This window comes from Myxine glutinosa, chromosome 14 (genome assembly GCF_964187855.1).
Source record: "Myxine glutinosa chromosome 14, kmMyxGlut1.1, whole genome shotgun sequence".
Classification (NCBI taxonomy): Eukaryota; Metazoa; Chordata; class Myxini; order Myxiniformes; family Myxinidae; genus Myxine; species Myxine glutinosa.
The window spans coordinates 85396796-85411288 of NC_136274.1; the positions used below are offsets into that span (position 1 = coordinate 85396796).

At 54.3% G+C, this 14493-nt stretch overlaps 1 protein-coding gene across 1 annotated transcript in view; it reads left to right on the forward strand.

Annotated features, from left to right (window-relative positions):
* LOC137439986 (uncharacterized) overlaps positions 1-14493 on the forward strand; it is a 285564-nt gene that overhangs the window by 122585 nt on the left and 148486 nt on the right. The window contains exons 6-7 of the mRNA XM_078768016.1: positions 6833-6906; positions 7058-7155. Of these exons, the coding sequence (XP_078624142.1) occupies positions 6833-6906; positions 7058-7155 (172 nt within the window). The remainder of the gene's footprint in view (positions 1-6832; positions 6907-7057; positions 7156-14493) is intronic.

Genomic DNA, 14493 nt, shown 5'->3' on the forward strand with positions numbered 1-14493 from the left:
CGTCCCAAAAACGGCCGTCATCACGCCGTTCGGCCTGTTCGAATTTTTGAGGATGCCGTTTGGCCTCAAGAACGCGGCCCAGGCATTCCAACGCTTGATGGACGGCGTGCTGCGCAACCTGCCATTTCTTTTCGTCTATCTGGACGACATCCTCGTCGCTAGCACGTCCCGAGCCGAGCACCTCCCCCACCTCCGAACGCTGTTCGGACGCCTCAGCGAGCAGGGCTTAATTGTCAACCCGGCCAAATGCCACATCGGCACGATGACCGTTGACTTTTTGGGCCACCGCATCACCAAGGTCGAGGCCATCACCAAGTTCCCGCGTCCCCGCTCCATCAAGGCCCTGCAAGAGTTCCTCGGCATGGTGAAATTTTATCACCGATTCGTGCCCCGCGCTGCTCAGCTCATGCGGCCCCTTTACGAAGCCCTCCGGGGCAAGCCGGCCAAGCATGACATTGTCTGGTCCACGGCCATGGACGCGGCATTCACGAGCGCGAAGCGGGCCCTCACCAACGCAACGCTGCTGGCTCACCCGGTGCTCAACGCTCCCATCGCCCTCATTACGGACGCCTCCAACTACGCGGTGGGCGCCGTCCATGAACAATGGGTGAACGGGGTTTGGCAGCCACTCGCTTTTTTCAGCCGGCAACTCCGGCCGAACGAGTTAAAATACAGCACGTTTGACCGCGAGCTCCTCGGTCTATTCCTGGCCGTTTGCCATTTCCGCCACCTCCTGGAGGGCCGCCCGTTCACGGCTTTCGTCGACCACAAGCCATTGGTTTACGCAATGGCCAAAGTCACGGAGCCGTGGTCGGCCCGCCAGCAGCGCCACCTCTCCGCCGTGTCGGAATTTACCACGGACATCCGGCACGTCGCCGGCAAAGACAACGCCGTGGCCGACTGTCTTTCTCGGGCCAGCGCGAACGCGGTCCACCTCGGCGTGGACTTCGCGCTCATGGCGGCCGACCAAACCACCGACACCGCGGTGCAGGCCCTCCGGGCGGCGGACATGGGCCTCCGCCTGGCCGACATCCCCTTCGCGGACACTGTCCTGCTCTGCGACGTCTCCCAAGGCCAGCCTCGCCCCATCGTGCCCGTTACCTGGCAGCGCCGCATCTTCGCCTCCATCCACGGCCTTTCTCACCCGGGCCGGAAAGCTTCTCAGAAGCTGGTGTTGGCGCGTTTCGTCTGGCACGGCCTTCGATGGGACGTCCGCGACTGGGCCAACGCCTGCACGGCCTGCCAGCGGGCCAAGGTCCACCGCCACACCCAGGCCCCGCTGGCACCTTTCACCGTGCCCGAACAGTGTTTCGACTACGTCAACGTGGACCTGGTTGGCCCCCTTCCCCCTTCGCGGGGTTTCACACACCTGCTCACCATGGTGGACAGGACCACCAGGTGGCCGGAGGCCGTTCCCCTCATTTCCACCACCACCGCCGACGTGGCACAGGCTTTCATCGCCACCTGGGTCGCCCGTTTCGGCGCACCGGCAGACATCTCTTCGGACCGCGGTCCGCAGTTCACCTCCGAGCTGTGGGGCACGGTCGCCCGCAACCTGGGAGTCCAGCTCCACCGTACCACGGCCTACCACCCCTAAGCCAATGGGTTGTGCAAGCGTTTTCACCGCTCCATGAAGGCCGCGCTCATGGCCGGCCTTCAGGACGACGGTTGGGCCGACCGGCTGCCGTGGGTCCTTTTGGGCCTCCGCACGGCCCCCAAGGAGGACCTCCAGGCGTCCACCGCCGAGCTCGTCTACGGCCAGCCGCTCCGCATCCCGGGCGAGTTTGTGCCCGACGCTACCAGTCCCTGGTCCGCAGCTCGCCAGCGCTCGGACCTCCAGGAGGCCGCCCGACGATTTGCCCCCGTGCCAACGTCCCACCACGCTGGCCACCAGTCCTACGTCCCCCCAGCGCTTCGCACAGCGGAGTACGTCTTTGTGCATCATGACGCACACCGGGGGCCACTCCGGCCGCCGTACGACGGGCCCTTCCGGGTCCTGCGACGGGACGCCAAGTCATTCGTCATCGACTTCGGCGGCCGGGCGGACCGGATTTCAGTGGACCGCCTCAAGCCGGCGCACGTGGACGTCGACCAACCACTAGGGTTGGCCCTTCCTCCGCGGCGAGGCCGCCCCCCATCCACAGTTCCCCCCGCTCGACCACCCACTACCACATCGGACCCCCCCCCCTCCCCACGACCCTCCAGGGGTCGCTTCGGCCGGGTCATCAGGACCCCCCTTAAATTGACCCTGCCGGTGCAAGTCGATTCTGGAGGGGAGTGTGTAGCGGTTACCGCTGGGTGTACACAATCGCCTTGCACCTACCAAGGACGCGGCCAGGGAGCAATCACCATGCCGGGCTCGTCCAGGCCGCCCGGACAGGCCCAGACGCGCCTCTCCCGGGCATGCCCGGACTCGCTGTTCCCGGGCTCGCCCGAGCCTCCCGGGCACACCCGGTCTCGTCTTTCCCGGGCATGCCCAGACTCGTCTTTCCAGGGCTCGCCCAGGACACCCGGGCATGCCCGCTCTCGCCTTTCCAGGCCTCGCCCAGGACGCCCGGGCATGCCCGCTCTCGCCTTTCCAGGGCTCGCCCAGGACGCCCGGGCATGCCCCCTCTCGCCTTTCCAGGGCTCGCCCAGGACGCCCGGGCATGCCCGCCCTCGCCTTTCCAGGGCTCGCCCAGGATGCCCGGGCAGGTCCAGACTCGCCTTTCCAGGACTCGCCCTTGACGCCCGGGCATGCCCGGTCTCGCTTTTCCCAGGCAAACGCTCCGGCATAATGTGTATATATATTGCTGCCCGATAAATGGGCTTTTCAGAGTACCCGAGTTTGATACGTGCAATAAAGCAACTCGGATGAATTTCCGTCTTTGGTCGCGTCAATCCTTCCGACTCGCGTTGGAGCATAGCTCCTTCACCATCTTCCTTTAATTCCATCTGGGTCCACAACGATTTGTCCCACTTCATCCTTCAAGTAACTCACCCCCATCACATCACACCTCTCTTTCGTTATCTGCTTTGCAATCCTGAATACTGCTCTCTGACCCTCTTCTGAATCCAAGCGTTCTCCGAACATTTTCCTATATGCCTCCTGCGCCTTTGCTACCTCTTTCTTTGCAGCCTTCTTGGCTGCCTTATAACTTTCATGCTCTGCCTTTTCTGCCCCCATACCCTGCGCCTTCTGCCACTCCTTGAACTTCTTCCTCTTCTCGTCAATCTTCTTTCCAACTTCATCATCCCACCACCATGTTTCCAAGCGCCTCGGTGGTCCTTTTGTCCATCCACATACCTCACCAACGGCTCCCAACAGACTATCTTTCATTGACATCCAACCACTTTCAAGCTCAACCACATCATCCTCTACCATACACAGCCTCTCTTTTAATGCCCCCCTTACTGTCACCTCTTTCAACCTCCACACCTTCATTCTTGGTTGGTACTTCACCCGCCGAGCTCTCCTCGCACCTTTCACCCTTATGTCGCAGACAACCAAGTGGTGCTGTGAAACAGCCTCCTCCCCCGGGATCACCTTTGTGTCCCGGAGGTTCCCCCTATCTCGCCTACGCACCAGCAGGTAGTCAACGGTTGTCGTCGACCCACCTGACGTGTATGTAACAAGCTTATTATCCTCTTTCTGGAACTGAGTATTACAAATCAACAAATCAGCTCCATCAGCATACTCCAAAATCCTTTCACCTTCTCCATTTCTCACACCATATCCGTAACCCCCATGAACTCCCTCAAAACCGTCCATACTCCTTCCCACATGTCCATTTAGGTCTCCTCCTACCACAACAACTTCCTCATCTTTTACGTTTTCCATCAGCTTCTCTATCGCACACCAGAACTTGTCCTTCTCTTCATCGCTCCGACCAACCTGCGGAGCATATCCCGAGATGACGTTCACCAAGAGCTTTCCAATCATCATTTTCACCATCATCAACCTATCACTCACTCTAGTCACACTCACCACACTGTCTATAAACTCCTCAGAAAACAGGACACCAACACCATTCACGCCTTCTGGGCACCCTTGCCACACAAACTTGTATTTCTGTCCCTGCCTACCCTTCACCATTCTCACACCACTTCCCTTCCATCTTGTCTCCTGCACACAACATATGTCCACTCTTCTTCTGACCAATACTTCCACCACTTCTCCTGATCTCCCTGTCATTGTCCCTACATTCCATGTCCCAAACCTCAGAAACCGATCTCCACGTCGGGCATCAGACGTTTCGTCGTCATAAATGGAATGATTTCCACCCTTGCTTCGATCGGGTTCCCCACCTTGAGTTTTGACGAGAGGGAGTGGGGTCCCCCACGGGGTACTTAGGGCTGTACCTTGCCCATATGTAGTTGTAATTGTCATGGTTCTCTTTTTTGAGGCAATGTTTTTATGGCCGGATGCCCTTCCTGACGCCAACCCTTTTAGTCGACTCTTACGACACGCAGGGATACGGTGTACCTGTTCTAACCCGGGGTACACACCAGGATTTCAGATCAACTGCTGTGATGGATTCCATGACCTTGGTGATGATTGTAAGTAAGCTGATTGGTTGGCTCACTTCTGTCTGTCTGTCTGTCTGCAATCATCAGTTTATGATCGAGGAACAACTTCGTTTAAATTCATTGTTATAGTTTGCGCACAAGTCGGAACATGAAACAGAAACAGACCTGCAGTGTAACAGGACTTTGGCTCCGATCTCGTCCCGATCAAGGTTGCGCAGAGACAAGTGACATAATTTTACCTTGTCTTCCTGTCTGGCAGTCAAACATCATTGAAAATCATTCCGACCAGGAAAGTTACTCTTTTTAAGGATGTCATAAAGGACACAGGGTAGGGTGTTGCACATACATGTCCATGTGCTTGTTTCGCAAGGCAAGGTAAGGTGTTGCACATGTCCATGTCCTTGTTTCGCAAGGCAAGGTAAGGTGTTGCACATGTCCATGTCCTTGTTTCGCAAGGCAAGGTAAGGTGTTGCACATGTCCATGTCCTTGTTTCGCAAGGCAAGGTAAGGTGTTGCACATGTCCATGTCCTTGTTTCGCAAAGTAAGGTAAGGTGTTCTATGAGCTCTCTCGTTTAATATCTTATTTAGTGTTTGTGTGTGTGTCAAGGTGGAGAGATTGAAACCCCATAAATGGCTGTTGAGGTCTCCACAGGTGTTTTGTTGTGAAGATGTCTCCACAAGGCAGTACTTTTTTTTGGGGGGGGATACAAGATCGAAGCTCGTGTAAGAGCTAACATGAATCCCCCCCAAAAAAAAAACCCGACACAGAAAACATACAATAAAGGGAGCGGGAGAGAAGATGGGGGAGAGAGAGGGAAGTACACAAGTACAACAGCAGAGAACAGGGACATCAGGAGATCGGTGGGAGGGAGAGGGCTTGGGCGGAGGAGGCGTGGGAGGGGGGGGGGGGCTGGGGAAGGTATAAAACACATGGACACTGCTAGAACTTCCAGGAACGAAAGAAGTGGGGATTTCAAAAAAAATGGATCTGGGGTGAATTAACGGGGGTAGAAAAGATCAAGGTTTTGGATGGGGGAATATAAGAGATGGTGGTGAACAGCTGTTTTAAAGACCTGGAGGGAGGAGTGCGATTGAAGAGAGTGATGGAGTTTGTTCCAGAGGCGGGAGAAAAGGGGAATGAAAGAGTGAAGGTGAGCAGAGAGCCTAGATTTTGGCAGTTTCACCATAAGAGGGTTGCAGGCAGAACTTGTGCGACCTGTAGGAATATTTGGGGGACAGAGCCCAGAGAGAGCTGGGGGGGCAAGGCCAGAAAGGAGTCGGTAGAAGACGGAAAGACCACCAACCTGCCTGCGGTGAGTGAGTGAGAGGCCCTTGGAGTTGGCTTCATCGCGGGAGATTCCAATGATTCTGAATGCTTTGGTTTCAACAGCGTGAAGACGAGCTAGGTGTGAGGGCAAGAGCACCAGCCCAGAAGGGAGAACAATATTCCATTGAGCTGCGGATTAAAGCCTTATATGTGGTGAGGAGCTCAGGTGTGCCAAGGAAGGACTTCACACGACGGAGGATGCCCAATGGGCGACTGGCTTTGGAGGCCAGCTTGGAAATGTGGTTTTCCCAAGAAAGATCATGGCAGATTATGAGACCCGAAAGCTTGAGCGACAGAACTTCTTGGAGAGGATTGTTGAGAAAGTAGATGGGAAGGTTGTCCAGTCGGTCTTTTCAGAGAGACATAAAAAGAGTGTGAGATTTGTCAGGATTGAAAGACATGTTCCACTTGCTTGACCAGTCTGTGATTTTGTCCAGGTCTGCAGAGAGTGAGGAGGCTGCAGACTGCCGATCTGAGGGATGAGGAATGGAGCGGCAGAGTGGAGTCATCAGCAAAGAGATAGAGAGGATTTTCCAGAGATTCGGAGAGATCATTGATGAAGACCAGAAAAAGCACAGGGCCCAGCACACTGCCTTGGGGAACTCCAGCCTGAACGGGAAGGGGAGATGAGAGAAATCCATTCAGGGCCACACGTTGACTACGACCAGAGAGGAAGTCCGCAAGCCATGCATGGAGATTTCCATGGATACCATAGGAGGAGAGTTTGGTGAGCAGAGCTGGGTGCCAGACCGTATCGAAGGCACGTGATATGTCAAGGGAGACAGCTCTGATTTCCTGTTTGGCATTGAGGACCTCCATCCATTGTTGAGACAGCAGAAGCAGCATGTAATGGTGTTTGCATGAAGATGGTGTTTGGCGTTTGCATGGTGTTTGCGTGAAGCCGTGTTGTCGTAAGAGATGTTATCTTAAGACATTTGAAGAGGTGTAAAATAAATGTGGTGATTTTATTTGTCAAACTTCCTGTACCACCCCAGCTGATTACGGACAGTACGGAGGTGTTGAAAACGGCATTATGGGAGAGGACAGTCCATTGGCAACAGCAAGCAAGGTGTGTCCAATATATATATATATATATTCCTTTCTGCTGTAGATCCACATGATGAATGCAAAAATGTCCACAAGTTTGTTTGATAATTTTCAGTGTTAGTTGTGAAACAAACTTTCCTTTTCCCTCCGTCTGTCCTACGTTTGTCTTACAGGGATTGATGAAATTGCGAAGTTCAGTGAAGAAGACGAAGAGTAAACTTGAGAAGTCACCATCGTTTCGCTTTCCCTCATTTCGAGGAGAACCTGAGAAGTATATCCGACTTTCCTTTCCCTCGTTGCACCTTCATATGATCCACCACGCGGTAACCCGGGTTGCCCCGTGATTTTTAAAATCATTTTACATAATTAATTAATCTATTTTAGGGGGAGTGTAACCTGGGCTACCGCGTGGTGGATCATATGAGCAATCGGGAAGCAATACCAAGATTAGATTTTGAAATTTGACAAAACAAGTGAATCCTCTTGGATTGCGCTGAGGTTCGGGCATGGAATTTCTAGGAGGAAGTATAATTTGTATGCAATGAAAGTACATGTAATATGGGATCGAGTAAGATCGAGTAAGCTTCACCAGTGCGCGTGCGCGAATTTACGTCACGTCGGCAGCGAGAAGGCGTTCCCCAACACGAACCAATCAGGAACTGCCACGCCCACTTATATGATCTCAGAATTCCTGTGACAGGAATTAGCGTTACACTGGCTGGAAGTCATTCGCTAGAGGCGCTTCCTCAGCGCCAATCACCAGTGCGCGTGCGCGAATTTACGTCACGTCGGCAGCGAGAAGGCGTTCCCCAACACGAACCAATCAGGAACTGCCACGCCCACTTATATGATCTCAGAATTCCTGTGACAGGAATTAGCGTTACACTGGCTGGAAGTCAATCGCTAGAGGCGCTTCCTCAGCGCCAATAATTGATTAGCAAATCGAATGATCAAAGTGAACTCTTGTCTGAGCTACTTGGGATTGTTAGGACAACCAACAGATAAGGATCCGAAGTGTTAGAATGTGTAGTGGGGATGGATTGGAGGCCGAAATGTGTCATGATTGGAGTTACTGCCTATGCCATGTTGTGATGGTTGATTGGCGTTACTGCCTATGCCATGTTGTGATGGTTGATTGGCGTTACTGCCTATGCCATGTTGTGATGGTTGATTGGCGTTACTGCCGATGCCATGTTCTGATGGTTGATTGGCGTTACTGCCTATGCCATGTTGTGATGGCTGATTAGAGTTACTGCCTATGCCATGTTGTGATGGTTGATTGGCGTTACTGCCGATGCCATGTTCTGATGGTTGATTAGAGTTACTGCCTATGCCATGTTGTGATGGTTGATTGGAGTTACTGCCTATGCCATGTTCTGATGGTTGATAGGCCCAACATTGCAGCGATGGTCGATTATAACCGATAATTATCGGCAACATTGTGTCGTGATGGTACATTGTTCACCAGAGTGTGCTGATGGTGCAGAATGTGTTGTGATGGTGCAGACAGATGTCTTCATGATGCAGACTGTGTCGTGATGGTGCAGATAGACGTATTGATCATGCAGACTGTGCCGTGGTGATGTGGACAGATGTAGACATGTATTGATGGTGCAGACAGATGTCTTCATGATGCAGACTGTGTCGTGATGGTGCAGATAGACGTATTGATTATACAGACTATGCCGTGGTGGTGTGGACAGATGTAGACATGTAGTGATGGTGCAGACAGATGTCTTGATGAGGCATACTGTGTCGTGATGGTGCAGATAGACGTATTGATTATACAGACTATGCCGTGATGGTGCAGACAGATGTCTTGATGAGGCAGACTGTGTCGTGATGGTGCAGATAGGCATATTGATCAATGATCATACAGACTATGCCGTGATGGTGCAGACAGATCTAGACATGTAGTGATGGTGCAGACAGATGTCTTGATGAGGCAGACTGTGTCGTGATGGTGCAGATAGACGTATTGATTATACAGACTATGCCGTGATGGTGCAGACAGATGTAGACATGTAGTGATGGTGCAGACAGGTGTCTTGATGATGCAGACTGTGTTGTGGTGGTGTGGATGAAGTGTCCGATAAGGTGGTGGTTGAGCTGATAAGCGTCACGGGCCTTGTTAAGATCAGTCTCAACGATCTAAGCAGCATTCCGTTATTTATGCACCTCTCAAATTATTAAGTGGCATTCTCTCAAGCAGCGCGTTTACCTCAGAGGTAACGCAGGTGCTTGCTCTTATTTCCGACAGCATTTCCAACGACATTTTAAAGCTGTGACGCCGCTTTAATATTTGGCTATGTCTGTCTGTCTGTCTGTCCCAAAATGAAGAAGAATAACCTTTCTAAACCACCGTGTCTAATTATAAAGAGTTCTAAAGGGTTCCAAAGGATAATTCTAATGGGTTATAACGGATAATTCTAAAGGGATTCTAAAAGGTAATTATAATGGGTTTCATTCGTTTCTAGGCATTGCCGACTTCATATTAAAAATGCCAAACTGAACCACTTCTTTTGGACACAAGTATTCTTTTTGTCTTTAAATTGTGAGTTGGACAGGCGACCTGATCTTGATTCTGTGAAGTTGATGACAGCAAGATAGGAGAGCGGAAATAATTAAATATTGTGAAGCGCGGTGCTACGCGCGCTTGCTTGTACAACAAGAAGGAGGCGGACAACGCGGTGAGTTTAAGAGTCTTTATTAAACGAGCTCAACTGTAGCACTGGCGCGCTCCGGGCTGCGCGCCCGGTGTATATCCCGCGGCCAAGCCTACCCCTCGGACGTGGCCGCCGCCCACTTGGTGCGTGGAATGATGCCCTCACGCCAGTGAGCTTTCGTGTCCGCCACACGCGCCCCCCCAGAATTCCCGCGCACCTGGAGGGCCAGTTTGCGGGGCAAACGGATGACCCGGCCGAAGCGCCCTCCGGCGACCGGCGGCGTCCGGGGTGCAGGGTTGCCAGCTGGGATGCCTCCGGCTGCACCCGGGAGGGGTGCAGGACCGGGGGGCGGCGTGCCGGCGGGCCTGGGCGGTGCCGGGGGTCCGCCCGCAGAGGGGCGGCCCCGACGCGGGGGCCGAGCCACCGGGTGGTGCGGTCCACCATTGTCAGGACATGGGTGAAACCCCGCGAGGGGGGCAGAGGTCCCACCAGGTCCACGTGTACATGGTCGAACCTTCGTTCCGGCACCGTGAATGGGGCCAATGGGGCCTGGGTGTGCCGGTGCACCTTCGCGCGCTGGCACGCGAGGCACATCCTGGTCCGCCGCCATCCGGGCATAGTCGATGCCAAGGTGGACTGCGTGGGCGACGGACCGGGAAAGGCAATCCGCCACCGGGTTGTCCTTCCCCGCGACGTGCCGGATGTCCGTCGTGTACTTGGACACGGCCGAGAGTTGACGCTGCTCCCGGGCCGACCACGGCTCGGCGACCTTGCCCATCGCGAAGACCAGTGGCTTGTGGTCGACGAAGGGCGTGAACGCATGGCCCTCGAGCAGATGGCGGAAGTGCCTGACCGCCAGGTGAAGCCCGAGCAACTCGCGGTCGAAGTACTATAGCGGCGTTCGGGCGGGCGAAGCTGCCGGCTGAAGAACGCCAGCGGTTGCCAAGCACCACGCACCCATTGCTCGTGCACCGCGCCCACCGCGTAGTCCGAGGCGTCGGTGGTGAGGGCGATCGGTGCATCGGGCGCCGGGTGCGCGAGCATGGTGGTGTTAGCCAAGGCGAGCTTCGCGCCTGCGAATGCCGCGTCCATCTGCTCGGTCCAGGTAACATCACCTTTGCCCGGCTTCCCTCGGAGGGCCTCGTGCAAGGGGCGCAGGAGCTGGGGGATGCGGGGCAGGAACCGATGGTAAAAGTTTACCATGCCCAGGAACTCCTGGAGCCCCTTGATCGTGCGGGGGGCGCGGAAACCCCTTCACCGCCTCCACCTTGGCCGGTAGGGGGACGGCCCCGTGCCTGGTGACGCGGTGCCCCAAAAAATCGATGTCGGCGACGCCGAACCGGCACTTGGCGGGGTTCACGATGAGGCCATGCTGGCCCAGACGTTCGAAGAGCATGCGGAGATGGTGAAGGTGCTCTTCGCGGGACGCGCTGGCGACGAGGATGTCGTCCAGGTACACGTAGACAAAATCCAAGTCGCGCAAGACGCTGTCCATTAGTCGCTGGAACGCCTGAGCCGCATTTTTCAAACCGAAGGGCATCCGAAGAAATTCGAACAGTCCGAACGGCGTGATGACCGCAATCTTCGGGATGTCCTCTGGCCTGACGGGGACCTGATGGTAGCTGCGTATGAGGTCCACCTTCGAAAAGAAGGACATGCCCGCCAACCGGGCGGAGAAGTCCTGGATGTGGGGGACGGGGTAGCGGTCGTGGGTGGTGGCGTCGTTGAGGCACCGGTGGTCCCCGCACGGTCACCATCCCCCGCCGGGCTTGGGCACGATGTGGAGCGGCGACACCCAAGCACTCTCGGAGCGCCGCACGATGCCGAGCCGCTCCAGCGTAGCGAACTCAGCTTTAGCTACCGCGAGCTTCGTCGGCTCGAGGCGGCGTGCCCGGGCGTAGACCGGTGGCCCGGCGGTGGGGATGTGGTGTTCCACCCCGTGTTTGATGGCCCCCGCCGAGAAGGTGGCCCGCGTAAGGGCCGGGAAGCTGGCGAGGAGGCGGGTGAAGTCGTCCGCTGCCGGAAGCGTACAAACTAACCACGCCGGGACCGAACCGCTCAGCAAGCCACTTGGCGAGCCACTCGGTGAGCCGCTCAGTGAGCTGCTCAACGAGCTGCTCAGCGTGCAAGCAAGCGAGCTGAACGTTTCAGCCTGGACGAGACGTCTGTTCTTCACATCTACCAACAACCCGTGTGCACAGAGGAAGTCCGCACCGAGTAGTGCCATGGGGACACTAGCGGTTACGAACGTCCACTCGAAGCGTTGCCTTCCGAACCGCAGGGAGAGGCAGCGCTTCCCGAATGTGCGTATGGGTGTTCCGTTCGCGGCAAGCAATGTGGGGCCCCGGCCCGCGGTGTGCTTGTCGGACGTAGAGGCAGGGATAACGCTCACCTGTGCCCCCATATTGCATAGGAAACGGTGCCCGGACAAGGTGTCCGTTATAAAAAGAAGGCTGCCGGAATGGCCGATGCTCAGGGCCGCTACCGAGCGCCGGCTTTGTAGTTTCCCGACTTGCCGAAGGAGCACGGCGGGCAACAAGTCCTCGCCTTGTGGCCAAACCTGGCGTGGAAATGGCACCAGGTTTGCGGCGAAGGCGGAGGCCGCGGTTTTCGCGGTGGTGGTGGGCGTGGCGTGGCGGCGGCCACGCGGCGTGCATCAGCCTCGGGATCCCCTAGGTGTGGTGCATCAACATCAGGGTCAGCCTCGGGATGCGTGGCGGCCACGCCAAAACTCGCCTGCGCGTCCAATGCCGCGAAGAACCTGTCGGCCTCGGCAGCGAGCGCTCGGGGTTCCGTCGTCACAGAACCGGCCAACGCGAGCCGGACTCGTGCCGGCAGCTGGCGTCGAAATAACGCCCGGAAAAGAGCGTTCGGGGTTTCGTCGCCCATCAATGACAGCATATGGTCCATGCGGACCAACGGTCGCGTGTCACCGAGCTCGGGGAGGTCCAGGAGGCGGTCGGCCCGTGCGTCCACCGTGAGGCCGAACGTGGCAAGGAGGAGACGCTTGATCGCCTCGTACCTGCCGTCGGCCGGTGGGTTCCTCAGGACCGACAGGACGCGGGCGGCCGTGCCGGGCCCGAGGGAGGCGACCACGTGGCAGTACCTGGTCTCGTCCACCGTGATGCCTCAAAGTCGGAACTGGGCTTCTGCCTGCAGGAACCAGACTTCGGCTTGCGTCTCCCAGAACTCGGGGAGTTTCATTTGGACCGCGTTGGTTGCCATTGCGATGGCGTATTCGGGTGGTCAGCGACGGCTGACCAGAACGTCAGAGTCACCAATGAAGCGCGGTGCTACGCGCGCTTGCTTGTACAACAAGAAGGAGGCGGACAACGCGGTGAGTTTAAGAGTCTTTATTAAACGAGCTCAACTGTAGCACTGGCGCGCTCCGGGCTGCGCGCCCGGTATATATCCCGCGGCCACGCCTACCCCTCGGGTGTGGCCGCCACCCACTTGGTGCGTGGAATGATGCCCTCACACCAGTGAGCTTTCGTGTCCGCCACAATTGCATTGTTTCAATGTGGGAATGCCTGTTTTGCTTTTATGAGTGGGAGGAGGATTAGGGGTTTGGACAGATTTGGGGAGGAGGGTGACGAGGGGAGGACTGATTTGGAAGGGGAAGGGGGAGGCTTTCGGAGGGGGGGGTGGGTGGGTTCGGATTTTAGTTGGGAGGAAGAGGGGTTGAGGAGTTGCAGTTGGGGTGAGGAGCAAAGATGGGACAGAGGTGGGAAGGGGGGGGGGGGGGGTTGCTTTCCCCTCCTTCATGTATCTTTGTCGTTATTTTGTCCATGTTGATGATTTCTTTCCACTTCTTCATGTATCTTTGTTGTTATTTTGTCCAGGTTGATGGTTTCTTTCCCCTTCTTCATGTATCTTTGTTGTTATTTTGTCCATGTTGATGATTTCTTTCCCCTTCTTCATGTATCTTTGTTGTTATTTTGTCCAGGTTGATGGTTTCTTTCCCCTTCTTCATGTATCTTTGTTGTTATTTTGTCCAGGTTGATGGTTTCTTTCCCCTTCTTCATGTATCTTTGTTGTTATTTTGTCCATGTTGATGGTTTCTTTCCCCTTCTTCATGTATCTTTGTTGTTATTTTGTCCAGGTTGATGGTTTCTTTCCCCTTCTTCATCTATCTTTGTTGTTATTTTGTCCATGTTGATGGTTTCTTTCCCCTTCTTCATGTATCTTTGTTGTTATTTTGTCCAGGTTGATGGTTTCTTTCCTCTTCTTCATGTATCTTTGTTGTCATTTTGTCCAGGTTGATTGTTTCTTTCCACTTCTTCATGTATCTTTGTTGTTATTTTGTCCATGTTGATGGTTTCTTTCCCCTTCTTCATGTATCTTTGTTGTTATTTTGTCCAGGTTGATGGTTTCTTTCCACTTCTTAATGTATCTTTGTTGTTATTTTGTCCATGTTGATTGATTCTTTCCCCTTCTTCATGTATCTTTGTTGTCATTTTGTCCAGGCTGATGGTTTCTTTCCACTTCTTCATGTATCTTTGTTGTTATTTTGTCCATGTTGATGGTTTCTTTCCTCTTCTTCATGTATCTTTGTTGTTATTTTGTCCATGTTAATGGTTTCTTTCCCCTTCTTCATGTATCTTTGTTGTTATTTTGTCCAGGTTGATGGTTTCTTTCCACTTCTTAATGTATCTTTGTTGTTATTTTGTCCAGGTTGATTGTTTCTTTCCCCTTCTTTATGTATCTTTGTTGTTATTTTGTCCAGGTTGATTCTTTCTTTCCCCTTCTTCATGTATCTTTGTTGTTATTTTGTCCAGGTTGATGGTTTCTTTCCACTTCTTTATGTATCTTTGTTGTTATTTTGTCCATGTTGATGGTTTCTTTCCCCTTCTTCATGTATCTTTGTTGTTATTTTGTCCAGGTTGATGGTTTCTTTCCCCTTCTTCATGTATCTTTGTTGTTATTTTGTCCAGGTTGATGGT